The following is a 25,372-nucleotide window of genomic DNA, read 5'->3' on the forward strand; positions in this document are numbered from 1 at the left end:
TTTTATCGCCACCTGAAGGGACATAATGGACTAGGCCTTAAATAAGCCCTTGAATCAGGTATTAGATAAAAACACACACAATATTTCATCTATTGAGCTAAGGCGGTTGAGCGTAAAGGCCATGCCATAAAAAACCGACTCATGAGAGTTTCTAGGCTCACACTGCCCCCCCACCCCCAACCGCGGCCATCACGTGTTCCTCTAACGTAGGTAAGTCCTTAAAGGGTACTTACAGCTGTTTATTTAATACCCCCACAATACACGCGTTGACATTATTAACAGTAAAACTCGCCTAGCCATGTTGTACTCAATAAGAGCATCGTACACCATAGAGACGGGTGTAGGGATGAAAATTTATTCTTGCCGAAGAAAGGAAGTTGTTATGTATTTATAAGAAAGCTTATTACAAAACTAACAAATCAAATGTTCTACACAAAGCAGAGGGAAGGCCCCTCTTTGTTTGTGGTGGGGACTTTAGTGGCGATAGGACGCCTCGCTCCGTGCTCTGCGAGTCTGCCTTCCCTTGGACGATCCGACTCGAGTTGCTGCGCGGAAGCCTCACTTCTCAAAGAGGGAGCCTTTGGCACAGGTCCAGGTTCAACCTTTGGGAGATTAGCCAGCGCAGATATGCAACGGCAAATCCCCCTTCTTCCATGCTGCTGAAGATGGTTTTAGCAGAGGGGAATGGCACGGTGCCGACCCTTGATTCGTGGGTTTGACCACTGATGGAGGTCAGGGAGAAATAGCTTTACTGCTCCTGAATTATGGGCATGTGACACACCGTGTTCGAGACGTCCTGCTGTCATTCTCGTAGCCGTCAATGGTCATTCGGAAAGCTGTGCTCTGGCATCCCGCTACATAGAGAGTGGAAAGCCCCTCCTCGTATGCTCTGGAACAGACGGCTGCAGATGCTGCGTGGATCTGACCAACCACCGAGCGTTGGCGGCTCTCGTCCCCCGTTCTCCTGGACAAACTGAGGTGAGCGCGCATTTTATGAGGGTGCAGCTGTTTCGGCGGCCTGTCCGCTCATTCGTACTGTGGGACGGCCATCGGACCGGCCTGGACGTATTGCTGCCGCTCTCCCTTGAATTTGTTGGATTTGACCACGGATGTAATGTTCCCGTCATACTCCAAGGTGAGCAGTCTTGACAGCGAGCTGGCGAGTCTGCCAGCTTGGGTCTGCAGCGCGAGCTTACGGACTGCAGAGCGCAGACCTTGGGTCTGCGAGGCGAGTTGGCAGCGTGAGCTGAGTCTGCGGCGACTTGGGACTGCAGGCAGACTTGGGTCTGGCAGAGCGAGCTTGCAGGCGAACATGGTCTGGCGCGAGTGCGTCAACGTAGTCGGGCAAAGGCGGCGCGATGGGTCTGGAGGCGGAACTGTCTGCAGGCGAGCTGGTCCAGCGATGCAGCACGCAACTGGTTGCCAGGCGAGCTCAGGTGCGCAGGCCAGACTTGGTCTGCCAGCGGATTGGGACTGCATGGCAACTCACTAAGGAAATGTTCAAAGCCGAAAGCTACCTTTCCCGAATTCACGATACGAAAGGTTGCCCAAACTATATTTATTTTGTGATTTATTTATTGATTTATTATTTTCAGTCAATATTGCTTTTTTTTGGGGGGGGGACTGTTGGAAGCTTTGTTCATGAAAAGGCAATTTTGCCTTTGTGAATAGTCCCACATCGGAAAATGAGATGAATAGTAAATGATATATAATGGTTCTCTCCTTATTGGGCTTTGAATAGTGTTTTGGGTTTTGTGGGCTTTGCGTTTCTACCACACACACGCGCACGCACGCCACGCCTTGCCTCGCCACACCACGCCTCGCCCGCACGCGCGCGCCACGCCATGCCGCACCGCACACAAGCACACATTTTTTGCTTCTCAAGATTTTATTTTTGCACGTTTTACACGTTTTGTAACGGCTGCATGCGGGTAACGGAAGCAATAACCGTGCGTAACGGTCCCTTGGATTCAGCGGGGGTTACACCTTTCATCACCTATAAAAAGAGAGGACAAATTGCGCCAGGGCGATAGGCGGGTCCTTAATCTTCTAGGGCAGTGTTATCACGACTGCTCCCGATCAGGCCTGAATTTTCTAACTTTTGAATTTGTTTTTATATTTTATATCTCTGTTTTGATAGCAAGACAAGGCTTTGATTGACTAGTTATTGCAAAGTTTATTACAAAGTCTTGGGTGGGTTGGGTTGGGTTGATTGGGTTGGGTTGATTGGGTTGGGTGGGTGGGGGTGGGGGGCACGTTTTCTTGCTTTTGGGAGCTGGAAGCATTTTCTCCTATATTTAAACGTATATAATTAACTCTCGTCAAAGCGTATGGATGAAATATCAAGGAAAAGAGTCTTCTCCTATCTCAAAAATGGAATATTAATAACCATGCTAATTAAGCCTCTATACCATTTACACTTTTTGCATTGAAGATTATTAAAAGAGCTAGGGAAAAAATTTCAGGATACAAAGAGCAACAATTCCTAGATTTATCTCCACCACACATTAATATTTCAAAATGATCAATTTCGAAGTACTAAAACACTCTCCTATATAAAAGGTTTATTATTATCACTTTTGAATTTTTTATTTTTATTTACCTAATTTTTTTTATTGAAAATAATATTAATGCGATAAACAATTACACATGTGATGATGACAAGCGGGCAACAAGCTGCGCCGCTAATCCTTTCTGAATTGCAAAACCCAACCTACGAAACACATACTCAGCGGACCCTGCTGTCGCCACATTCTTATTCATGAATTTCTGTACCCTCCTTAGGAACTCCACCGCATCAGCTGCAAGGAAACCAAACGTATCGAAAGCGAACGGGGTGAAGCTGTGGTGGTTGTCCTTGCAAGCTTGATCATGTTTGTCCACCTTTGCCTCTGCTGCTCTATCCGCTGCATGCCCAACCTTGAACTCTCCATTACCAAACCCCACCAACGGAGACACCCCTGTGAGATCAACACAAGCATGCTTCCCCCCGCTCCAATTGTAGACAAGAACGTCTGCCGGCCTAAGAGTAGATCTAGCCTCTCCAGGAGGAGTGAGGAAGTTGACTGGCGCTTCCTTCTTTGATGGGATCTCTGCTCTTTGGAGGATATCATACAAGACATCTATGACTAAGTCGTGCCTGTACTTGAACCCCGGCTGCTTCTGACAATGGATGGCATGCTCTCCAAAAGCATCCATCTGCGTTCTACGACAGACTGGGCAAACTGTCCCCTTCACGAACAAAGGAACCAACAACCTGTACCTGAGAATGGCCTGATACTCCCCCGGAGTCATACGTTGCCCCAATCCCTCAATAGGCGTGGCCAACATCATGTTTGCTATATCCACTCCCAAACAGTAATTTAATTTTTATTTTTATTTACCTAATTCATCCGCTCATCTTATTTTCTCCTCCGAACCTTTAATTTATCCACGTGGTAATAATTAGTGCCAACAAAGCCCATCATCCAAGTCAAAGCCCTCTTTACTCTTTTCTTCACCAAATCTCTCCTCCTACATTTTCTCTCGCTTGTTACTTTCCCTCTCTCCGATCAAAAACCCAACCCCCAAAATAAAAGGAGCAGGGAGGTGGGGGAAAAAAAATCCAGTAAAAGCACCCCATTTCAACTGGAAGAAGCTCCCCTTGACTGAAAACCAAAACCTAGATGCTGCTGTTCCTCTAACCGCGATCGAGATCGATCAGAATGGTGTTCAAAGGCCGATTCTTCTCGTCGAAGAAATCCTCAGATTCATCGCCGATCTCCGATGGATCCAGCAGCCCTAGAACCCCATCCCTAGATTCCCCGAGCAAATCCGACTCCCCCTCCCCCTCCCCTCCCCCTCTCTCCTCCTCCTTCCGCTGCCTCTCGTCAAGAACATCGAAACTCGTCAGCATTCCGCCGACGCTGCCTCCAGGCGGCGGAGCGATCTCTGTCGCCGGATCGTGGCCTTCTTCGCTCGCGCCTGAACCGGCCATCAAGACGAGATCCGGCCCTGCCGCAGGAGCTAGGGCAGTCGGATGTCCGGCGGCGGGAATAGCAACCTCAGCTATTGCTCGACTCTCATCGCGACATCAGCGATTCGTCGGCGGCTGGGAAGAGTAGTGGGAAGAAGAAGGAGGCTAGAGGATTGGAGAAGGTTCCGGAGAAGTGTGATAGTTCTTGGTCTGATAGGAGTAGGAGTGGGGGGAGAGGGAAGTATTGGTCTGGGGATTTGAGGTTCAGGAATCAGGATTTGTCGGCTAATTTGGGACAATCTGGTATGTACGTTTGATAATAGCTAGCTTAAATTTGTTGTTTCTGGTTTATTTGTTTTTGGGATACAGAACTAGATTTAGCTAGTTTATTATGCTGTGAATGATTTGAAGGCTATTGAAAGATCTGAATTTTGAATGTGAATAACTTGAATCGATATTGCAACTTCGTTAGATTACAACTGTAAAGAGTTTGGGCTTCAAAAAGATTGTTATGTCCAGTAGTGATACATTATGATAAAGACTCGTCCTTTACCTTTCGAAGGAGACCACATAGTCTGTCATTTTTGCTAAAGCAAATTCAATCATTATGATAGAGTGAATACAGGTTACACTTTTAAGCTATTATTATTGCCCATTCAATTTAAAGCTAGGAGAAGAAGGGTTGTCCTCGTTTGAATGTACATGAAGTGGATGCACCTCTTCAAATTATTCATTAGGCAGTTCATTTATTTTAAATAACCCCCTGCATGCATTAGTGTCATTGCTGGATGCAACTGAAATGGAAAAAATATTCTTCCATTGCAATGGAGCACTACATCTTAGCTGGAATATACTGTAGGATTCCAGCTTGTCCTGTGTTATTGATTTAGTTGAATAATTGCAGTCGGTTATTATGACAACTCAAACCCATTGGAGAGCCTATCTGAGCTGCATTTCTGGCAAGGGAGACACATGCTTTTGCGTGTTGGCTTGCTGCTGTGTGTGGTGGTGTGATGTTTGTATGTGTGTCTGTCTGCGTGTGTATCCACGTGTTATCTAGTGTGTGATATATGAATCTTAAGCATGCTCTCGATAATTTGTCTGATCACTTTAATAGGTTCAGGATTTTTGTCTTGATTCATAGTCAATAAATTATCATAATCTCAACTTCTCCTAAACCGTACTTTCTAAGGATAATCCATAGATTATATTTGGACAATGGGACCGACTATTTCTTCCAGGACACACTGCATAGCTAAATAGAATATATCAGGTTTGTGCTGTATAGGGGATGAGGTCCTTAGGAGTAGGAAACAGAAGCAACAATTTTCATTTAATTTTTATAATTATGGGAAATACCTGAAACTTGAAAGAGAGTGTTAAAACTGTAAAGCTGTGAGAAATGAAACCTCAGATTGCACCCGACAGGGAAGTTCATTTGAAATCCCCCTTCTTGTCTGTTATATTGGTGCAATATGGGTTCCACTCAATATCCTTATGCAGGCTTTAGGTGGTTAGAAGAGTATGCGAGAGAAAACATTTATGCATCATTCATGTGATAATATGGCATGCAGTCATGCACGATTTGTTCTTTTGAGGGATATTTGCAGTTGTGCCTCCTGCAGTACAGGGCATTAGTAAATTATCACTCATTGGATTTTTATCAATGAATAAACCCCCTGATTAGTTAACACCATTGAAACTTGATTCTAGATGAACGTAGGGAAAATAAAATAGTAAAAGCCCTCCCTTCATATAACAAATGAGTGTGCTGTTTTATATCATCACTAGAAAACGTCCCGCATGATGCGAGGAACAATAAATGATTTCATCTCAATAACCATAGTCTTGAAAGTAAAATTGACATCTATAGCATGACAAATAAAAAAGGGAAAAAGAAAAAGGTATAAACATATTATATTCTATAATTGGAGCATTGGATAATATCCATCATGTGTAAAAAACCCAAAAGCATAGTTTACAAAATGAATGACTTTTCATTAACACAGATTAGCATATGAGATAATATCTATTATTTTCTTATGAGATAATATATATTACATTTGCTACAAAACTGTTTCCTAACCATTTTCCATTTTTGGTACAAGATAATAGAAACATATATTTCTCTTTACTTCCTACTCCCTGTGCCACTTATTAATATTATACATTCACATAGTTGAATAGTTCTATCATTAAACTGCAAAAGATTTACAGTCTGCAATCTATTTCCTTCGGATTAGCTTTTCTCAACAATATCAAAGCCTAAAGAATCTTGAGCCCATCTTTACAAGAGGGGGAAATTTTCTTAAGTGGTTGGATCTAATTCAGCTATTTCTTCGCTTACTCCAATCTAGAAAGTGACACAGTTTGTTGGAATATCTATCAACCCAATAATATTTTCTTCAAAAAATCTTTCGCCTTTAATTTCTCTTTGAAGAACGCTAAGGTTTTGCATTGTTTGTTCCATTGGGTCCTAGTAGCCTTTCTCCTCCTAAGAGAACATTGAAATGCTGGAAAACACTACGATATGTATAAGATTGGCCATTGTCATTTAATTAAGTTTTAGAAAACCATCAGTCACTTGAATATAACCATAATGTAATAATTGAGAAGAAAACTTAGCTTTGACATGTCTGCTCTTTATATTTGAAAGCATTTAAAGTTTTTAGAGTAAAGAGAGAAAACTTAGAACCTGTCACTTCATTGGAAAGGCAGGAAATAGTGGCCTTAAAAAAACTAAATTCAGTGTAATTAATGATTTAAAGGTGTGAAACATAAAATAGGTATCAAAGAATCGAGAACCAACTAAATCAGTAATAGTTCTAACTCCTAACTCCATGTGCACCTTCTCGTGAATGAACTGTGCAAGAAATCGTCCAAGAATATGCTTAGCAGAGGGTACTCGTTCCATGTTTCTTCAATGTATTCAAGTGTAGCGAGTGATCCAATTATCTGCTTCCCTTTGTGCACCATAACAGCATTTCCTACTATGTGAGATTATATTCAAGAAGTGAAACATATGATAGACTCATAATGATGTCTCTCAGCCTTATCATATTGGATTTTAAGCTTTGCTGATTTGATCCATCTGAAGCCACCAAATACCGTCAATATTGGTTAACAATGGCTAGTATAAGATGATGTAGGCTAATAATAAGTAATAAAGGATGAGATTTGAGTACTAAAAGTTGATGTGAAAGCATTACTTTGGAAAACCTAAGAAATAGATAATGGGAAAAAGTTTGTGATTATACTGATAGTCCAATCAGACATTGCGAAAACTCTTTGTACTAATGATAATAAGGAAGATAGAAACCACAGCCAATATCAAGATAGATAATGGTGCAAATTCACATTACCACAAATATTATTGTATTTTGCTGAATGCAACAGAACAATAATCCATAAAAGAACTAAGCATAAACCTAATATGCACCAGTGAAAAGCAACATAAATTAGCACAAGTTTGAATTTAAAAGAATTCAAGCTTTAGGGGACAAATCCATAAAGACAGGATTCAGAATCAGAAGAGGGAAGTTGGTCAGCATCTCTTAGCAATAACCTGAACAGAATCGAGTGACTGCCCAAAATACCACTTAAGGAATATGAAGTATCACTACCCGTATATTTAAATTAGTTTATCTGACCTGGCTTTAATTCAAAATGATGCCTGTAGGGGTTTGGTTCTATTTCTGCATCTTAAAACTCAAAAGAAAATTAGATGCACAAAATCTGGTTGAATAAATCCCAAAGATAGCAATATGAATATTGGGAATTATTACTGTAGCAGGGTAGACAATCACGGCTTCTTCTGATCGAGAACCCAATATTTCAATTCAACTGACCATAGAATAAAGTAATTTGTATCAAATAGAAACATAGGAAGAATTTTACAGTAAATTGTGTAAACTTATCCCTAATTACAGCAGATGACAAACAAATTTCACCAAATAGCAAAGCAAAAACCGTCTTGAAATTGAGCAAAAACCTACCGGTGATGAGAATCCTGCAACCTTTAAGCCTGTCTTCTCATGTTCCATCTCCAAACCATTTTCTGAAGCCTGCTGATCTCCACAATTCATCAACTCTCTTTTCTTTCTTAATTAATTTATTATCTAACATCTTGATCAATTCACACAGAAATCCAAATTCAAATACAAACCCATTCCAACAACTGACAAAGCCTTACCTTCCATTCCCTTTCTCATCACGGCGAAACCCATTTGAGTGTGACAAGGTATGGGTAGGGTGTAGTCACCAGCCCTCCATACTCTATTGAAGAAGGCTGAGGAGAAAAAAAAAACTTGAGAACAATGAAAAAAGAATCTCGGAAACCATCTTTCAGAAATACCCTCAAACCCAGGAGAAAGAGGAAAAGGCTACAAGGGTAAAGCAGGAAAAAATATATAAACAGTGATGGATGAAATTTGGCCCAACTTTTAGACAATAGATCTTTATAGTTTCTGTTCCAGATTAATGTAGTTATTGCATTAATGTTTATTAGTCAGAGGAATGCTGTTGAAGTTAACTGTATTGCACCTAAGGATCACTCATCTAATGATCAAAATGATAAAAACAGCAGTAATAGAAACATCGACATCAACAAAGCCTTTGTATTCAGAACTGTCTGAAGCTCTATGTACTCTTGGATTTTTTATTGCAACTTAGAATCATATTTTAGTTACACAATTTATTTTGCTTGGGAAAGTACTGTATTTTTACACCTCTTTGTGTCTGTTTGGTTACTTACATTCATTTGAAACTTATTATGTGCCTTTTCAATCATTTAAGTTGAGAATGATGAAAGCACAAATCTTGTTCCTATTGTCTGGTGCCTTCTAGTAAAGATGATTGATTCACTGTATATCATAATCTAGCTTGTTCTGCTGGACATACCTAGAATCTGACATCCTCTAGTTGAATCATGCCACAAGATACTACCTGTTCAAGAAAAATATAGGATTGAAACTCACAGTTTACGAGTGAATCTCAATTCAATAAGAAAATCTTGACATTAATTCAACTGTAAAATTAAAAAACATTTAATAGAACAAAATTAATAATTTAATTTCCAATTAAAGGTTACCAAAATCACCTGGCTGGTTTCATTTTTCATATGTCTATGATCTTATGCATATTCTGAAGCAATTAAAACTAATTCCAACAAGCCACACACAAAAAGAAGTGCAATAACAATAATAAGAGAGTAGGGATAGAAATAGTTAGCCAATTGATGAATAAGAGAGTAGGGATAGAAATAGTTAGCCAATTGATGACGCGCGATGTGTTCACGAGGTTCGGTCCGCTAACCTACGTCCCCGCTCCCCACTCTCGAGGAGAAATCCACTACACCCGGTTTGGAAGCCGGAACTTCTTCTACACAACGATCTCCTTTGAGATCTCACAACTACACAATAGATCTCCATGAGATCAAGCTCACAACAGTCACAATTAGAAGAAAAGCTCTCTCTTTACAGTAGACCTATGGCAAGAAGAGAGATTGCAGTTGAAGCTTAGGATGTGAACTCAGAACCAGTGAGAGCAAATGAAAGTTAAGGCTCTTTGAAAACAATAAACTTAAACTCAAGTAATTTGCAATGAAAGCTTGGTTACTGAGGTAGGTGGGATTGTTGGGTATTTATAAGGAGAGAATACTACAGTTAAAACCCCAAGAAACCAGACACAATCCCCAAAAAACGGATTTCTAAAACAGTACAAATATAGCTGTTACAGTGTTATGGGTCGACTCTTACTTTTCATGAGTCGACTCATAAGTAGCCGTTACAGGCTGAAAATCAGCTTATGGGTCGACTCATAAAATTTATGAGTCGACTCATCATTCATGGGTCGACTCATTAAGTCATGGGTCGACTCAGCAGAAGCAAAACACATATTCCAGCGCAGTTCATGAGTCGATTTATGACAGGCATGAGTCGACTCAACCTGACGGGTCGACTCATGATGTTGTGAGTCGACTCATCAGAAGCAAATTGAGAACTACGCAGCAGTTTGTGAGTCGACTCAATACTGTTCATGAGTCGACTCATAAACATGCACACAAAAAAAATTAACTTTGAGCTTTGTTAAAAATAATCAAATAAACTCAGAAAAATGTAAAACTTAGCGAATGGTTTATAAACATTTTGACATACTTGTTTGAAAAAGAATTTTGCAAAAAGATCATCGTATTTGTGAGAGATATTATTTTGACACAAGTACCACAAAATGAGTTTGAAAGAGTATAAGTGTGTGTGTGATATCCAAAAAAGCTTCAAATGAAATCTTCAATTACTTGCCTATATTTAAGTACTAGAGAGAAAATAAAATAGTAAATATCTCTCACATAGAAATACATTTCTTGAGTCTTGATATTGCTTTGAGTTGATGAAGCTTCTTTATTGCATACATATCATCGTTGTAGCTCATTCCATCCAATCCTCCATTACATAGTGCTAATGAATTGTAATCTATAATATAGCTCAATACATGATTAGCACCAATAATGATGTTTGTAAATCATCATCAAAATAAAGGACCTAACAATCTTTCCCTTTTTAATGATGACAAACAACCATTATACAAGAGCGAATAAAATAGATTGTTTAGCTTATAGATAGTTGCTCCCCCTATCTATAAGGCTCTCCCTTACTGGGTGCACAAATGAGGAGATTTTTCTCCCCCTTTGTCACCATAAAAAATAGGGTAATGAAAAACACATGCTAAAGAGATCACACAATGCACCTCAAGTGTTGGTCCTTACGTATCGCCTCCCTCAAGTGTTTGGAATTATCACCTCTCACTAGGCCACCGACGTCACTCCTCTCGGTATCGACTACGTCCTCACCACACACTCCTCTCGGTACATATGTGAGCTAAAGCATGATATGTCGTTGAAGGAATAGAAAAGAAAATATGGATATGACAATGGAAGAGCAAGAAAACCAACAAAAGAAAACAAAAAAATTAAAGAATGCACATGCCCAATTCATTTCTAATGCGATAAAAATCAACTTCACAAAGGGGTTTGGTAAAGATGTCCGCTAATTGAGATTTGGTGTTAATATAAACAAGAGAAACATCTTTCCATTCAACATGGTCACGCAAGAAGTGATGCCGCACATCTATATGTTTGGTTCTAGAATGTAAAATCGAATTTTTGGAAATATTTATAGCACTTGTATTGTCACAAAAAATCTTTGTATCATGAAAGCGTAAATCAAAATCAATCAAATATTATTTCATCCACAAAAGTTGTGCACAACATAAGCCGACGGTAATGTATTCTGTTTTCGTAGTGGACAAGGCAACACAATTTTGTTTTTTGGATGCCCAAGATACAAGTGAGTTGCCCAAAAAATAACAAGTACCACTCGTACTTTTGCGGTCCACCCTACTACCGGCAAAGTCAGCATCACAATAACCACAAAGATCAAAAGAAGTATTTTTTGGATAAAATAAACCAAGTTCTAAAGTGTCATTAATGTATTTGATAATCCTTTTAACCGCAATCAAATAAGATTTTTTAGGAGAAGTTTGAAAATGTTCACATGCACAAACACTAAACATGATATTCGGCCTACTAGCGGTAAGATAAATGAGACTACCTATCATACCTCGATATAGCTTTTGGTCTATCTTTTCACCATTGTCATCCATATCCCACTTGATGGTAGTGCTCATAGGAGTTGAGGCATATTTGGATCTATCCATCCTAATTTTTTTACCAACTCCTTAGCGTATTTGCTTTGAGATACGAAGATGTCATCATTGGATTGTTTAATTTGAAGGCCGAGAAAGAAGGTTAGCTCTCCCATCATGCTCATTTCAAATTGATCTTGCATAACTTTAGAGAATTCCTTACACAAAGATTCATTAGTAGCACCAAAAATAATATCATCCACATAAACTTGAACTAAAGTGAAATCATTTTTTTTCCTTACAAAAAGAGTATTATCAATAGTTTTTTTTAAAAAATTATTTTTAATGAGAAAACTTGAGAGGCGAGCATACCAAGTTCTAGGAGCTTGTTTTAACCCATATAAAGCTTTTTGAACCCGGTATACATGATTTGGAAATGATGAATCAACGAATCCGGGGGTTGCTCAACATAAACCTCTTCTTCAATAAAGCCATTTAAGAAAGCACTTTTGACATCCATTTGAAATAATTTAAAATTTTTAAAACTTGCAAAGGCCAAAAACATCCTAATAGATTCCAATCTTGTAACCGGTGTAAAAGTTTCATCATAGTCTATGTCCTCCTCTTGATTGTATCCTTGGGCAACCAAACGAGCTTTATTTCTAGTAACTATGGCAAATTCATCAAGCTTATTTCGAAAAACCCATTTAGTTCCAATAATAGAAGTGTTATTTGGTCTAGGAACTAATTTTCAAACATTGTTTCTTTGAAAATTGTTTAATTCTTCATGCATGGCTAAAACCCAAAACTCATCTTTCAAAGCATCATCAATACGTTTGTGTTCTATTTGGGATAGAAAAGCTACATTACCATATTCGCTCATAGTTTTTGAGCGAGTCAAGACGCCTTTGGATGGGCTCCCTATAATTTGGTCTTTAGGATGATCCAGTGCAAATTTTCAATCTTTAGGGAGTTCTTGATTTTGTTCGTTATTGCTCTCCCCATCATTTGGTTCTACCGTTGAGTTTTTTTTCCTTGAGTTGCAAAAGATCCATTTGTTCCTTAATCGCATCATCATCCCTAGGCAAACCATCTTGAAAACCAATATTAGATTCATCAAAAGTAACGTTTATAGACTCTTCAATAACGAGAGTTCGTTTGTTGAAAATCCTATAAGCCTTATTTCTAGGAGCATATCCCAAAAATATACCAATATCAATTTTAGAATCAAACTTATCATGGTGGTCTTTAGTATTTAAGACAAAACATTTACAACCAAAAATACGAAAGTATCCAATTTGTGGAGTTTTGCCATAAAGAAGTTCATAAGGAGTTTTCTTGAGAGATGGTCTAATTAAAACACGATTTAAAACGTGGCAAGCCGTGTTAACGGTTTTCGCCCAAAACTATTTTGGCAAAACATAAGAATTCATTGTGCGAGCCATCTCTTGTATGGTTCTATTTTTCCGTTCAATAATACAATTTTGTTGGGGTGTCCTTGGAGCGAAATATACATGAGTTATACCACGATGTGCACAAAAATCATTAAAGAATTTGTTTTGAAATTCTCCACCATGATCACTTCTAATTTTAACAACTTTTGAATCCTTTTCATTTTCAATTCTTTTTACAAAATGAGAAAACTCTTCAAAGCATTCATTTTTACTAGCAAGAAAGATTACCCATGTAAAACGAGAAAAATCATCAATAATAACAAAAACATAGTGTTTTCCTCCCAGAGAGGCAACACGCATGGGTCCAAAGAGATCAAGATGCAATAATTGTAAAGGTTTAGAAGTGGATACATCATTTATGGATTTGATGGAAGATTTAGTTTGTTTACCTTTAGCACATTCCTCACAAGTAGAATTCTTAACATAAGATAGATTTGGTAGGCCTCTCACTAAATTCTTCTTGGATAGCTTAGATATGAGTTTCATGTTAGCATGTCCAAGTCTCTTGTGCCAAATCCAAGGATCCCCATCTACCGCTGTAAGGCATTTTACATCTTGATCTAAAAGCTCATTCATCTCAAAAATATAAATATTAGATCTTCTAAAAGCAACAAAAATGGTTTTGTTATTTTTACTAATAATACATTTGTCCGGTTTAAAAATGATGTCAAAGCCTTTGTCACTTAGTTGACTAATGCTAAGAAGATTATGGTTTAACCCTTTAACAAAATAAACATCTTCAATTACGGGAGAAGGTTTCTTACTAATAGAACCGATTCCTATGATTTTACATTTCTCGCCGCCACCGAAGGAGACATTGCCTCCTTCAATCCTTGATAGGGTTGCAAATAAATCCTTGTTGCCCATCATGTGATGAGAGCAACCACTATCAAGGTACCACAACTCCTTACGTCTTGTGCGAAACGTTCCCTATATGTGAATAAGTTGTAGAACCTTTATGTACCCAAGCTTTGGGTCCTTGAATGTTAGTATTTTTGGTATCCTTGGGTACCCACATTAGTTCATAATTATTAATGTTATTTTTAATCCTACAATGAGTAGAGATATGACCATGTCTCATACAATATGTACACACAAATTTTTTCTTATATGTAGGAGCATGAGATTTATGATACCATTTTCTATTCACATAATGATGACTTGAATAACCATGATTAGATTTTATTTTATTGTTTTCAATTTCCAATCTTTCAACCTTAGATCTTAGTTGCTTATTTTCAAAATCTAGATCTCCTATCATTTCATCTTTTAAAGCAAGAGATGATTGTAGTTGCTTAAACTTAGAGTCACAAGAAATATGCAATTTTTTAAAAGAAGAATATTCTTTTGCTAATCTTTTGAACTCAAAATTTAATTCTTCTAAAGCCGCTTCAGCTCACATTGCATATAAATTGATTCACTTTCGGTTTCGGATTGTATCTCATCTTCATGAGCCATGAAACAAATGTTTGGGTTATGAAGAGCAATCTTGGCACCCTCATCATCGCTATCCGAATCGCTAGATTCAGATTCATCCCATCCGGCATACATTGCCTTCTTCTTCTTATATTTTAAATATTTCTCCTTGAGCTTGAGACAATCCTTGGCTAGGTGACCCGGTTCATTGCATTCAAAACATTTACCTATACGAGGAGAAAATTTATTGTTAGATCGATTATTGAAGTTTTTGTTCATTTTAATTAATCTTGATATTCTTTTAGAGAGGTGTGCTACTTCTCTAGAAACATCAACTTCACTATCCGAGGAGGATGAATCATCAATTGCTCCCTTGAGTGCAATGGACTTCTCTAGAAACATCAACTTCACTATCCGAGGAGGATGAATCATCAATTGCTCCCTTGAGTGCAATGGACTTTGATTTTTGGGGTGGCTCCTCGGTTGCCTTTGTGGGTGTTTCTTCCTTCTCTTTGACCTTCTTCTCATGGACCTTGAGTTTGCCAATAAGTCCATCAAGAATGAGAGTTGAGAGATCATGAGGTTCTTCGATGGTCGTAGCTTTAGGTTCCTAAGCCGACGTCAAAGAGCGAAGAATTTTGTAGCACAATCTCTTGATTTTCCAAGACCTTGTCAAGACCATGCAATTCATTTATAATGTTAGTGAACCGAGAAAACATAGAATCAATGGATTCACTTGGAAGCATTTTATATAGTTCATAATCATGCATGAGTCTACTAATCTTAGATTCTTTCACTTGGGGGTTCCCTCATGGGTAATGCATAGTTTCACCTAAATCTCGTGTGCGGTTGCACACGTAGAAACTCTCTTGTACTCATTGGGGGTAAGACCACAAATTAGTTCATTCATGGCCTTGATATTTAGGTTGGCTTGCTCTCTTTCATCCTCGGTCATTTTACTACTTGGCTTCTTAACATACTTCTTTTCAACAATATCTAGAATGTCAAGATCAATGCATTGTAAATAAATTCTCATCCTAGCTTTCCAATATGCAAAGTTGCTACCAGTGAAGAGGGGTGGTCTAGTGGTGGATTGTCCTTCTAGCATATGCATGTTCATTGAACCCTCCATAATAATCTTTTCTCTAAGGGTTTTAATCCTAACACAAGTAGAGACCTTGCTCTGATACCAATTGAAAGGCCCTAGAGGGGGGGGGGGGTGAATAAGGTTTATGGATGAATAAAAAGCAATTAAAACTAATTCCAACAAGCCACACACAAAAAAAAGTGCAATAACAATAATAAGAGAGTAGGGATAGAAATAATTAGCCAATTGATGACGCGCGATGTGTTCACGAGCTTCGGTCCGCTGACCTATGTCCCCGCTCCTCACTCTCGAGGAGAAATCCACTACACACCCGGTTTGGAAGTCAAAACTTCTTCTACACAACGATCTCCTTTGAGATCTCACAACTACACAATAGATCTCCACGAGATCAAGCTCACAACAGTCACAATTAGAAGAAAAGCTCTCTCTTTACAGTAGGCCTATGGCAAGAAGAGAGATTGCAGTTGAAGCTTGGGATGTGAACTCAGAACCAGTGAGAGCAAATGAAAGTTAAGGCTCTTTGAAAACAATAAACTTAAACTCGGAGTAATTTGCAATGAAAGCTTGGTTACTGAGGTAGGTGGGGTGGTTGGGTATTTATAAGGAGAGAATACTACAGTTAAAACCCCAAGAAACCAGACACAATCCCAAGAAAAACGGATTTTTAAAACAGTACAAATATAGCCGTTACAGTGTTATGGTTCGACTCTTACTTTTCATGAGTCAACTTATAAGTAGCCGTTACAGGCTGAAAATCAGCTTATGGGGTCGACTCATAAAATTTATGAGTCGACTCATCATTCATGGGTCGACTTATTAAGTCATGGGTCGACTCAGCAAAAGCAAAACACATATTCCAGCGCAGTTCATGAGTCGACTTATGACAGACATGAGTCGACTCAACCTGACGGGTCGACTCATGATGTTGTGAGTCGACTCATCAGAAGCAAATTGAGAACTACGCAGCAGTTTGTGAGTCGACTCAATATTGTTCATGAGTCGACTCATAAACATGCACACAGAAAAAATTAACTTTGAGCCTTGTTAAAAATAATCAAATAAACTCAGAAAAATGTAAAACTTAGCGAATGGTTTATAAACATTTTGACATACTTGTTTGAAAAGGAATTTTGCAAAAAGGTCATCGTATTTGTGAGAAATATTATTTGACACAAGTACCACAAAATGAGTTTGAAAGAGTATAAGTGTGTGTGTGATATCCGAAAAAGCTTCAAATGAAATCTACAATTACTTGCCTACATTTAAGTACTAGAGAGAAAATAAAATAGCAAATATCTCTCACATAGAAATACATTTCTTGAGTCTTGATATTGCTTTGAGTTGATGAAGCTTCTTTATTGCATATGATGTTCTTGTTAAACGTTGCCTCATCACTTTGCCTCCGCCTCCTTTACATATCATCGTTGTAGCTCATATTCCATCCAATCCTCCATTACACTCCTTTACATATCATCGTTGTAGCTCATATTCCATCCAATCCTCCATTACATAGTGCTAATGAATTGTAATCTACAATATAGCTCAATACCCATCCAATCCTCCATTACATAGTGCTAATGAATTGTAATCTACAATATAGCTCAATACATGATTAGCAACAATAATGGTGTTTGTAAATCATCATCAAAATAAAGGACCTAACATATTCTGTGTTCTACTCTATGGTAGTTATATATCCTTAACTTATTTTTGGTTTTTCACTCCATTGAGCTCTCAGGAAATTCGTGGAATCATTCTGAAGATGGAAAAAATTCTGCTGCTTGTGCATTAGAGGCAGAGGTAATCAGGCAGTTTGGTTTTTTGCATGAAAGCAACAATGTGTTTTAGACATTTCTGTTTATTCTGGGATTGTTTATGCATGTACCTGTTATACAGTCTTCTCATGATGCATGTGAAACTCCAAAGGAATCCGAATCCCCCCGTTTTAAAGAGATAATGCAGGCTACAAGTGCACCTAGGAAAAAGTTTCCTGGCGATATAAAAAGTTTTTCTCATGAGTTGAATTCTAAAGGGGTACGCCCATTTCCTTTCTGGAAGCCCCGGGGTTTATATAATTCCAAGGTAACAGCACGCTACATTTCATTGAAGAATATTTCTCCTTTCCATTTATTAGATGATGATGTGGTTCTTTTTTACACTGTGGTACTCTATTCTAATTGTTCTGCATCTTTTACACTATTACTCATTGCACATGGATACTTTGAAGAGAATCATCTATTCTTTCTCATTCTCTCTTTGCTCTATACAGGAGGTATTGAAAATCATTCAGGTGAAATTTGAAAAAGCAAAGGAAGAGGTGAACTCAGATTTGGCTGTATTTGCAGGGGATTTGGTTGGGATAATGGAAAAGCATGCAGAAACCCATCCCGAGTGGAAAGAAACTTTGGAAGACTTGCTATTACTTGCTCGAAGCTGTGATGTTATGACACCTGGGGAATTCTGGCTACAGTGTGAAGGCATAGTTCATGATTTGGATGATCGACGTCAGGAGCTTCCCATGGGTGTGCTGAAGAAACTTCACACTCGCATGCTTTTCATTCTAACGAGATGCACAAGATTGCTTCAGTTTCACAAGGAGAGTGTATTTGCTGAAGATAAACTGGTTATGGATCTCCGGGACCTTCATTCTGCTGATAAAAAGATAAAATCTGGACTAGGGAAGGATAGCAAAGACACTGTTGTTACGAGGAGCTTAACTGAAGCAGCTTCATCAAGGAAGTCGTATAGCCAGGAGCAACATAATTTAAAATGGAAAAGAAGCCAAGAGATAAAACCTGTAAATTTCTTCTCACAGCATGACAGTGTAATTGCAAAAGAAGAGGAGTCTCCAAACAGAGAGCGCATAGCTTCTTGGCGGCCTCTTCCTTCTCCTGTGCAGAAAAGCCAGAAAGAAGCTAGGCCCATCAAAGATGACCCGTCTAACAAGAAAGAGGATCCCTCTTGTATTTTAAATAGGGGGGGAAATGCTGATGCCAACCAAATTGTAATTAATCAACCTGAGTTATCCTGTTCTGTAGATTCTAATGTTCAAACTTCTGGTCCTCCCAAGCATCAGCGCAAGTTTTCTTGTGGAAACTGGGATCAACAGAACTTTTCTGAGGAGGGGTCAATAATGTGCCGCATATGTGAGGAGTATGTTCCTACGCTGTATGTGGAGGATCATTCAAGGGTTTGCACAGTTGCTGACAGATGCGACCAGAAGGGTTTATGTGTTGATGAACGTTTCCTCAGAATTGCTGAGACCCTGGAGAACATGATAGAGGTCTGTACACAGAAAGACCTGCCTAATGCCGTTGGAAGTCCAGATGTCTCAAAAATGTCTAGCTCAAGCATGACCGAAGAGTCTGATGTCATTTCTCAAAAGCTTAGTGACTGGTCCAGGAGAGGATCTGCTGATATGACTGATTGTTTCCAAGAGGCAGATAACTCCATTTTTGATGACATGAAGAATCTCCCGCCAATGACATGCAAGACCCGGTTTGGTCCAAAATCAGATCAAGGTATGGCCACCTCATCTGCGGGCAGCATGACTCCTCGCTCTCCTCTAACGACGCCTACGCCGAGTCATATAGACATGCTTCTAACTGGAAAAGGTGCACTTTATGAAACAGAAGATCTTCCACAGGTAGTTCCTACAGCATCAAATATGTTCTGTTTCAATCTAATTAGTGCTATTTTCTTCATTGTTTAATTGGAATCTTGTTCCCTTCTGTTATACACATTGGATTGTGTTCATCATAGTTCCCATTGCAAGTATTTGTTATGTTTCCACTTTACCTAGTTATTTCTGGTTTATTGCATGGTTGGTCCCCCATTTTTATAAAATTTAGACTGTATGAACAATAAGGCGGATTTTACTACCCACTGAAAGCCTTACAAATTGCGAGTGCCATTGCAGCACAATGACAAATTCACTTGAAATGGTGCAAGGGGTATTGCGTCTGAAACCCCCTTGCATCACACTTAATTCCATGATTCGGAAAGGGGGAAGAAAACAAATTATTGAAAGAAAAGAAAGCCTTATAAATCTAGTGATCATCCTGTAGGGTTCACAAGTTGCTCGACCCCAGTTAGGCCTAACTAAGCTTGGCTAAAAGTCTGGCAAAGCAGGCATCTGCTTTAACTTTACCACTAGATACATGTCTTTCATTAATTTTTAGAGAAAGAACTAACTTCCATAAGTTAATTGATTCTTCAAAAGTAGGAAATTTAATGTATCTATATATGGTTGTGAGGTTGGTTTAACTATTGCCTACCATCTTTGTCAGAAGGAGAAATTTTTGAAAGAGACTAATTTTTAAAACAATTTTTTGCTAAATATTTAGCAAAATTGACCTCTTTTTAGCCAGCTCACCAATGCTGGTCAAAAAGAGGTCGATTTTACAAAATGTGAGCTTCAAAACACATGGGACTACAGGTCCTGTGTGTTTAGAGCTCACTAATCAGCCACTTAGTACACTCCAGAATTCTCATGAGTTTACTGTAGCAGAAACTAGAAAAGTGGCAGAATCAACCGACCGAACACCCTCTTGAAAAACGCCCAGCTACGCCCCAATGCCTTCTCCCCACCCTTTGTGGGACCCATTGTGCACCCATCTCACTGACCAAATATCCAAATCAAATTTTGATGCCACCTGTAAATGTTTGTGAGGTCAGTTGGCTTTTACTCTTTTCCCAAGTTGCAAATACCCAAATGAAACCCCTTTCACGAGTCACAAGGCATTTAATAATCAGAATTACTTTCTTTTGTTTTCTACTTTTCTTCTACCTCCACTTGGTACTTTCGGCCATGGCAGAAGCTTTTGTTTTCTTGGCTGCTACTGGGTGGTGAAGCACACGGGACTACTAGTCCCATGTGTATTAAGTATCTGATTAGCCAGCCTAAACACACGGGCCCGTGTGTTTTGAAGCTCACAATTTGCAAAATCGACTTCTTTTTAGCCACCTTGGTGAGCTGACCAAAAAGAAGTCAAATTTTCTAAATATTTAGCAAAACGGTTGTTTTTGCTAAATACTTTTCAAAATCGGTCTCTTTCAAAAAATTCACTTGAAATGGTGTAATGGGTATTGCTTCTGAAACCCCCTTGCATCACACTTAATTCCATGATTTGGAAAGGGGGAGAAAACAAACGGACCGAAGGAAAAGAAAGCCTTATAAATCTAGTGATCATGCTGTAGGATTCACAAGTTGCTCGACCCCAGTTAGGCCTAACTAAGCTTGGCTAAAAGTCTAGCAAAGCAGGCATCTGCTTTAACTTCATCACTTGATACACGTCTTTCATTAATTTTTAGAGAAAGTTCTAACTTCCATAAGTTAATTGATTCTTCAAAAGTAGGAAATTTAATGTATCTATCTATGGTTGTGAGGTGGGTTTAACTATTGCCTACCACATTTGTCAGAACTCAGAAAGGTAAACTGAGCTGTCATTTCTAATTGCATTGACCTTTGGATATGAATTCTTTGATTTTACTTACTGGAACAACACTCTTGCGTCTGAGGTCCTTGCTTACAGAGTCACTGATTTATAAACTATTCTTTGTTTAAATTTGGGGCTGGACATAAAAAACAGGGCTGGCATTTGACATTGAATCCTCACTTTCCCTCTATCTCGACTTAATGGCTTATCCATTTTTGGAGGGCCCTCCTTTTCCCATATTTACCATGGCCAGTGCTATCAGCCATCAGGGGTTATTGCTAGTTGCTATATTTCGTTCAGTTGTTTTTTTCTTTTTTTTTGTGTGTGGAGTTCTCCCTACTTTGAATCACATTCTTTGCCGACCCATTTATGGCGAAGGGCTCCTACAATGATAGTGTGTTTGCATTTAGATAAATTAATATGAACTACAAAGTACAAACTGAAGGAAGTGACAGTTCCTGTCTGGTTGCATCTTCTACATGCGCGCACACATTTATTTCCCTACTTTGATAAGTTCTGAACTATGAGATGTTTTCTTCTTTTGAGGATTAATATATGAAGGAATTTTCTGAAAAAAGAACTTCCACTGTCTTTGTTGATTCTGCATTTATTCATATCATCTTATTTGTTGATTTAATGTATTGCCTTACTTTTGAGAAGCTGCTCTCTGATCAAGCACTGAAGCACACATGATCCTGTTGACAGTTTTCCTACTAATATTTTGTGGATGCTATGCAAGCTGTTTATTATGTACTTCTTTATTGTTATGAGAAAGTCAACTCCTAAGCCATTGACAAATGATGCATAATCTAAATGCGCAGATTATTGAACTTGCTGATATTGCTCGGTGCATAGCAAATGCCGCAATTGATGATGAGCGTTCTCTACCTTATCTGGTTTCATGTTTGGAAGATTTACAAGAGGTTATAAGTCGCCGGAAGCTCGAGGCACTTACTGTACAGACGTTTGGGACACGAATAGAGAAACTTCATCGGTAGGCATAGCTTTGCAGCTTTTCGAGCATTTGCCACATTGAAGCCCAAGTTAACATTATGTATTGATCTTTTTATCAATTTGCTTTCTTTGATGAAATCACGCCAGAGTGAATATAATGCCATGCTTGTTTTATCAATTTGCTTTCTTTGATGAAATCGTTCCAGAGTGAATATAATGCCATGCTTGTTCTTTGCTCTTTGTTTAAATTTTATTTTGTTCAATATTGTAGGGAGAAATACCTGCAGCTTTGTGATGCAGTTGATGTTGAAAAGGTTGATGCCATAAGTACTGTGATGGATGAAGAACAGGATGTTGTCCGTAGCTTGCGAACAAGTCCCATGCACCCTATAAACAAGGACCGCACTTCTATCGATGATTTTGAGATCATAAAACCTATTAGTCGTGGGGCATTTGGCCGTGTCTTTTTAGCAAAGAAAAGAACAACAGGGGACCTATTTGCTATTAAGGTAATCCCTGTCGGCTTGCACTCTTTATCGTTTTCAAGATTTTAATCTTATGATAAGGCTGCAATAACGTTAATCAACCTGGAATTATTTTCCAGGTTTATTAGTCATATTCTACTATTTGGCTATAATCTGTAATAAAAACTTTGTTTTACTATTGTAGCCAAATTTTTGGGATGAGCTACATTAATCACATGTGTGTCTACATACACATATGTATAGACGCACATATGTATATTTAAATATGTAAATGTATGCATGCGGATATATAATAACGTGTATGTATTATGTAGATATGTATACAGATAGACATATCCATTAAGGTGCTTTCTGATCTTACCTTTTATGTGAAACATCCCCTAGGTTTATTGTGGTTAGTATATACTCTTTATTGAAATGACTATTCTAAAACTATGTAATTTTACATGAACAATGAAAGAAAGTGATTTCCATACATAGACAATCCATTAAATGTAGAAAATGTATTGTAAAATTTACATGCCAGAAGTGTCATACCTCCAAAAATAGCAGTAGGTATGCGATAGCAGCGACCAGTGCACAAGACAAGTCTCATGCACGTGTCAAGCCTGACACTTCATATTACCACTTCATATTACATAGCTTTTCTCAAAATATATAAATTTGCTGATGATAGAAGTTCAGAGCAACTATATATAAAATTAGTACCTACAATCTCAAAGCTTATTTGCTATAAGCATTTATCTAACCCAAACACGTCATTGGCTAAAGGGCAGAAGAGAGGTTTTCCCATATAACCCCTCCGAGCAAAATGTCATATCCAAAAAGCTAGCTTCTAACAAAGCTACTCATGATCTGGAAAAAAATGAAAACGAGATGAGCTAAAGCTCAGTGAGCACTTCTCACTAGAGTTCCTGGATATCTAACCAAAAAAAAAAAAAATCTTAGAAATAGTGAATTATAAGTTTTGCACCAATATTCTAAAACAAATAGCAAAATATGGTCCAAGAACAACATACTATTGTTATCTTCAAGAAAGAATATAATATTTTAAATTTGTTTCTTATATGCAAACTGAATACACTATAATAAATTCTAGAATCAGACTCTTTTGAAATCAAGGTAAATACTAGATAGAAAACAAACTATTAAATTTGCGCAAAACCAAATGCTATTTTCTCAAATTCACAGTCAAATGTTAGAATCTCCAATCTTGATGAGTTGTTCATGTAATGCAAGAATCCGGCTCTTTTGAAATCAAGGTAAATACTAAGAAAGAAAACAAACTATTGAATTTGTGCAAAACCAAAAGATTGCTATTTTCTCAAATTCACAGTCAAATGTCAGAATCTCCAATCTCAATGAATCAAAAGGCATCACATAACACATAGTTATTGGAAACAGAACACGTAACACTACCACAGACCGCCGACCACATAAAAAATGCCCAAAATGAGCCACATCACAAATGCCCAAAAAGGGCCACATAAAGATGCATTCAAACCATATGGTAGGCACAAACACATTAGTTTATAGTGGACTTTCGGTGGGTTTTGAAAACATCGAGAATTGCTTGCCAAACGACTTGATTTCGGAAACACGTCTTTTGTCAACTTACTTGATTTCAAAATCACTTACCAAATTGCTTATTTCCGAAAACACATTACTCGTCAAATTACTTGATTTCAAAAACGCGTCACTTTTGCCAAAATAATATTGGTATATTCACTCATCGGTATTATAAATACTTTAAATCAAGCGGACGAGCATAAATCTCATCATCTTAGTTAAAAAAATTACGGATTTCATTTTTCTCTATTTTTATCAAATACTAAGTCATGAAAAATCTTTGAATCCATTAAACTGTTGAAACCCATTCAAATTACTTATTTTCTTCAAAATGTTTCAAATAAAGCATTTTCACAATTAATTAAGATTGAATGAAACTAAAATCACTTATCACATTATATGTGAAATCAGATTTACTTTTATATCTTGTAAGAAATCAAATGAACTTACCTTATATTGTCAAAGTTTCTCAAAACGATCCCTCCTCAACATCAATCAGGTCATATGGTATAAGAAAACATAAGGTCAATACCAATTCAAGGTGGGCTTTCTTATACTATAGGCAATCACTTGATAGGCTAAGTCCAAATAGATCCATATAGCAGTCAAGACCCTTGAAAAGGTTCACATATGGTTTTCCACTAATTTTATAATACCTCTTTAAATATTTTGGACCTATTAACAGTTTATGAACATCTCATGGGGGTAGAAACCATTATCCATGTACACAACTCCTGAAAGCTTCAGGTTTTTATGATAACTTTTCACTATTAAAACACGCTTTATTTCACTTAGAAGGGTTTATTAATAGGGCCTAATAGCTTCAGGGATCTAATGAAAAATTTCTCCTCTTTATATTATCTTTTCTTTTTCCCTCTTCTCTATGTGCTCAACCCTCCTTTCTCTGTTATTTTTTATTCTTCTTTTTTTTCCTAGGCTACCACCAAGGCCATATTTCAGCCATGGGAGGTCGCCGGTGGAGGGGTTCCCGGCTACAGGATAGCCGGTGCTTGTTAGTGAGACATCGTTGGATCTAGAGTTAGCTTTTTATTTCTTTCTTCTTTTTTTCCACAAAATTATCTAAACTTTCAAATTCTAAATTCTTAGTCATTTGTAACAGTAACAGTTTCGGTTCGCTTCATAGTTTCACAAATTAATCAAAACAGATTAAAGGGAAAGAAGTCCCTGATCTTGGAGTGTACTATTTTTCTTTTCTCCTTTCTCTTTTCACTTCTTTACTCACCACTTTCCAACCAGATCTCAAACAGAGAGGTTAGTGTTAGAAGATTTGACCAAAAACCTATACTCTCTCCTTTGGTTCTCACGGTTAGAAGAGTTTGAGCTGACATTGT

The 25,372-nt window shown here is 38.0% G+C and overlaps 1 protein-coding gene across 1 annotated transcript in view; it reads left to right on the top strand.

Moving 5' to 3' along the window:
* Positions 3,705–25,372, top strand: part of LOC109847899 (probable serine/threonine protein kinase IREH1) — a 30,129-nt gene continuing 8,461 nt past the window's right edge. Inside the window, exons 1-7 of the mRNA XM_020417130.1 lie at positions 3,705–3,932; positions 4,048–4,258; positions 17,313–17,374; positions 17,471–17,656; positions 17,844–19,220; positions 21,834–22,006; positions 22,238–22,475. Coding sequence (XP_020272719.1) covers positions 3,705–3,932; positions 4,048–4,258; positions 17,313–17,374; positions 17,471–17,656; positions 17,844–19,220; positions 21,834–22,006; positions 22,238–22,475 — 2,475 coding nt within the window. The remainder of the gene's footprint in view (positions 3,933–4,047; positions 4,259–17,312; positions 17,375–17,470; positions 17,657–17,843; positions 19,221–21,833; positions 22,007–22,237; positions 22,476–25,372) is intronic.

The sequence above is a fragment of the Asparagus officinalis genome, chromosome 7, assembly GCF_001876935.1.
Source record: "Asparagus officinalis chromosome 7, Aspof.V1, whole genome shotgun sequence".
NCBI lineage: Eukaryota > Viridiplantae > Streptophyta > Magnoliopsida > Asparagales > Asparagaceae > Asparagus > Asparagus officinalis.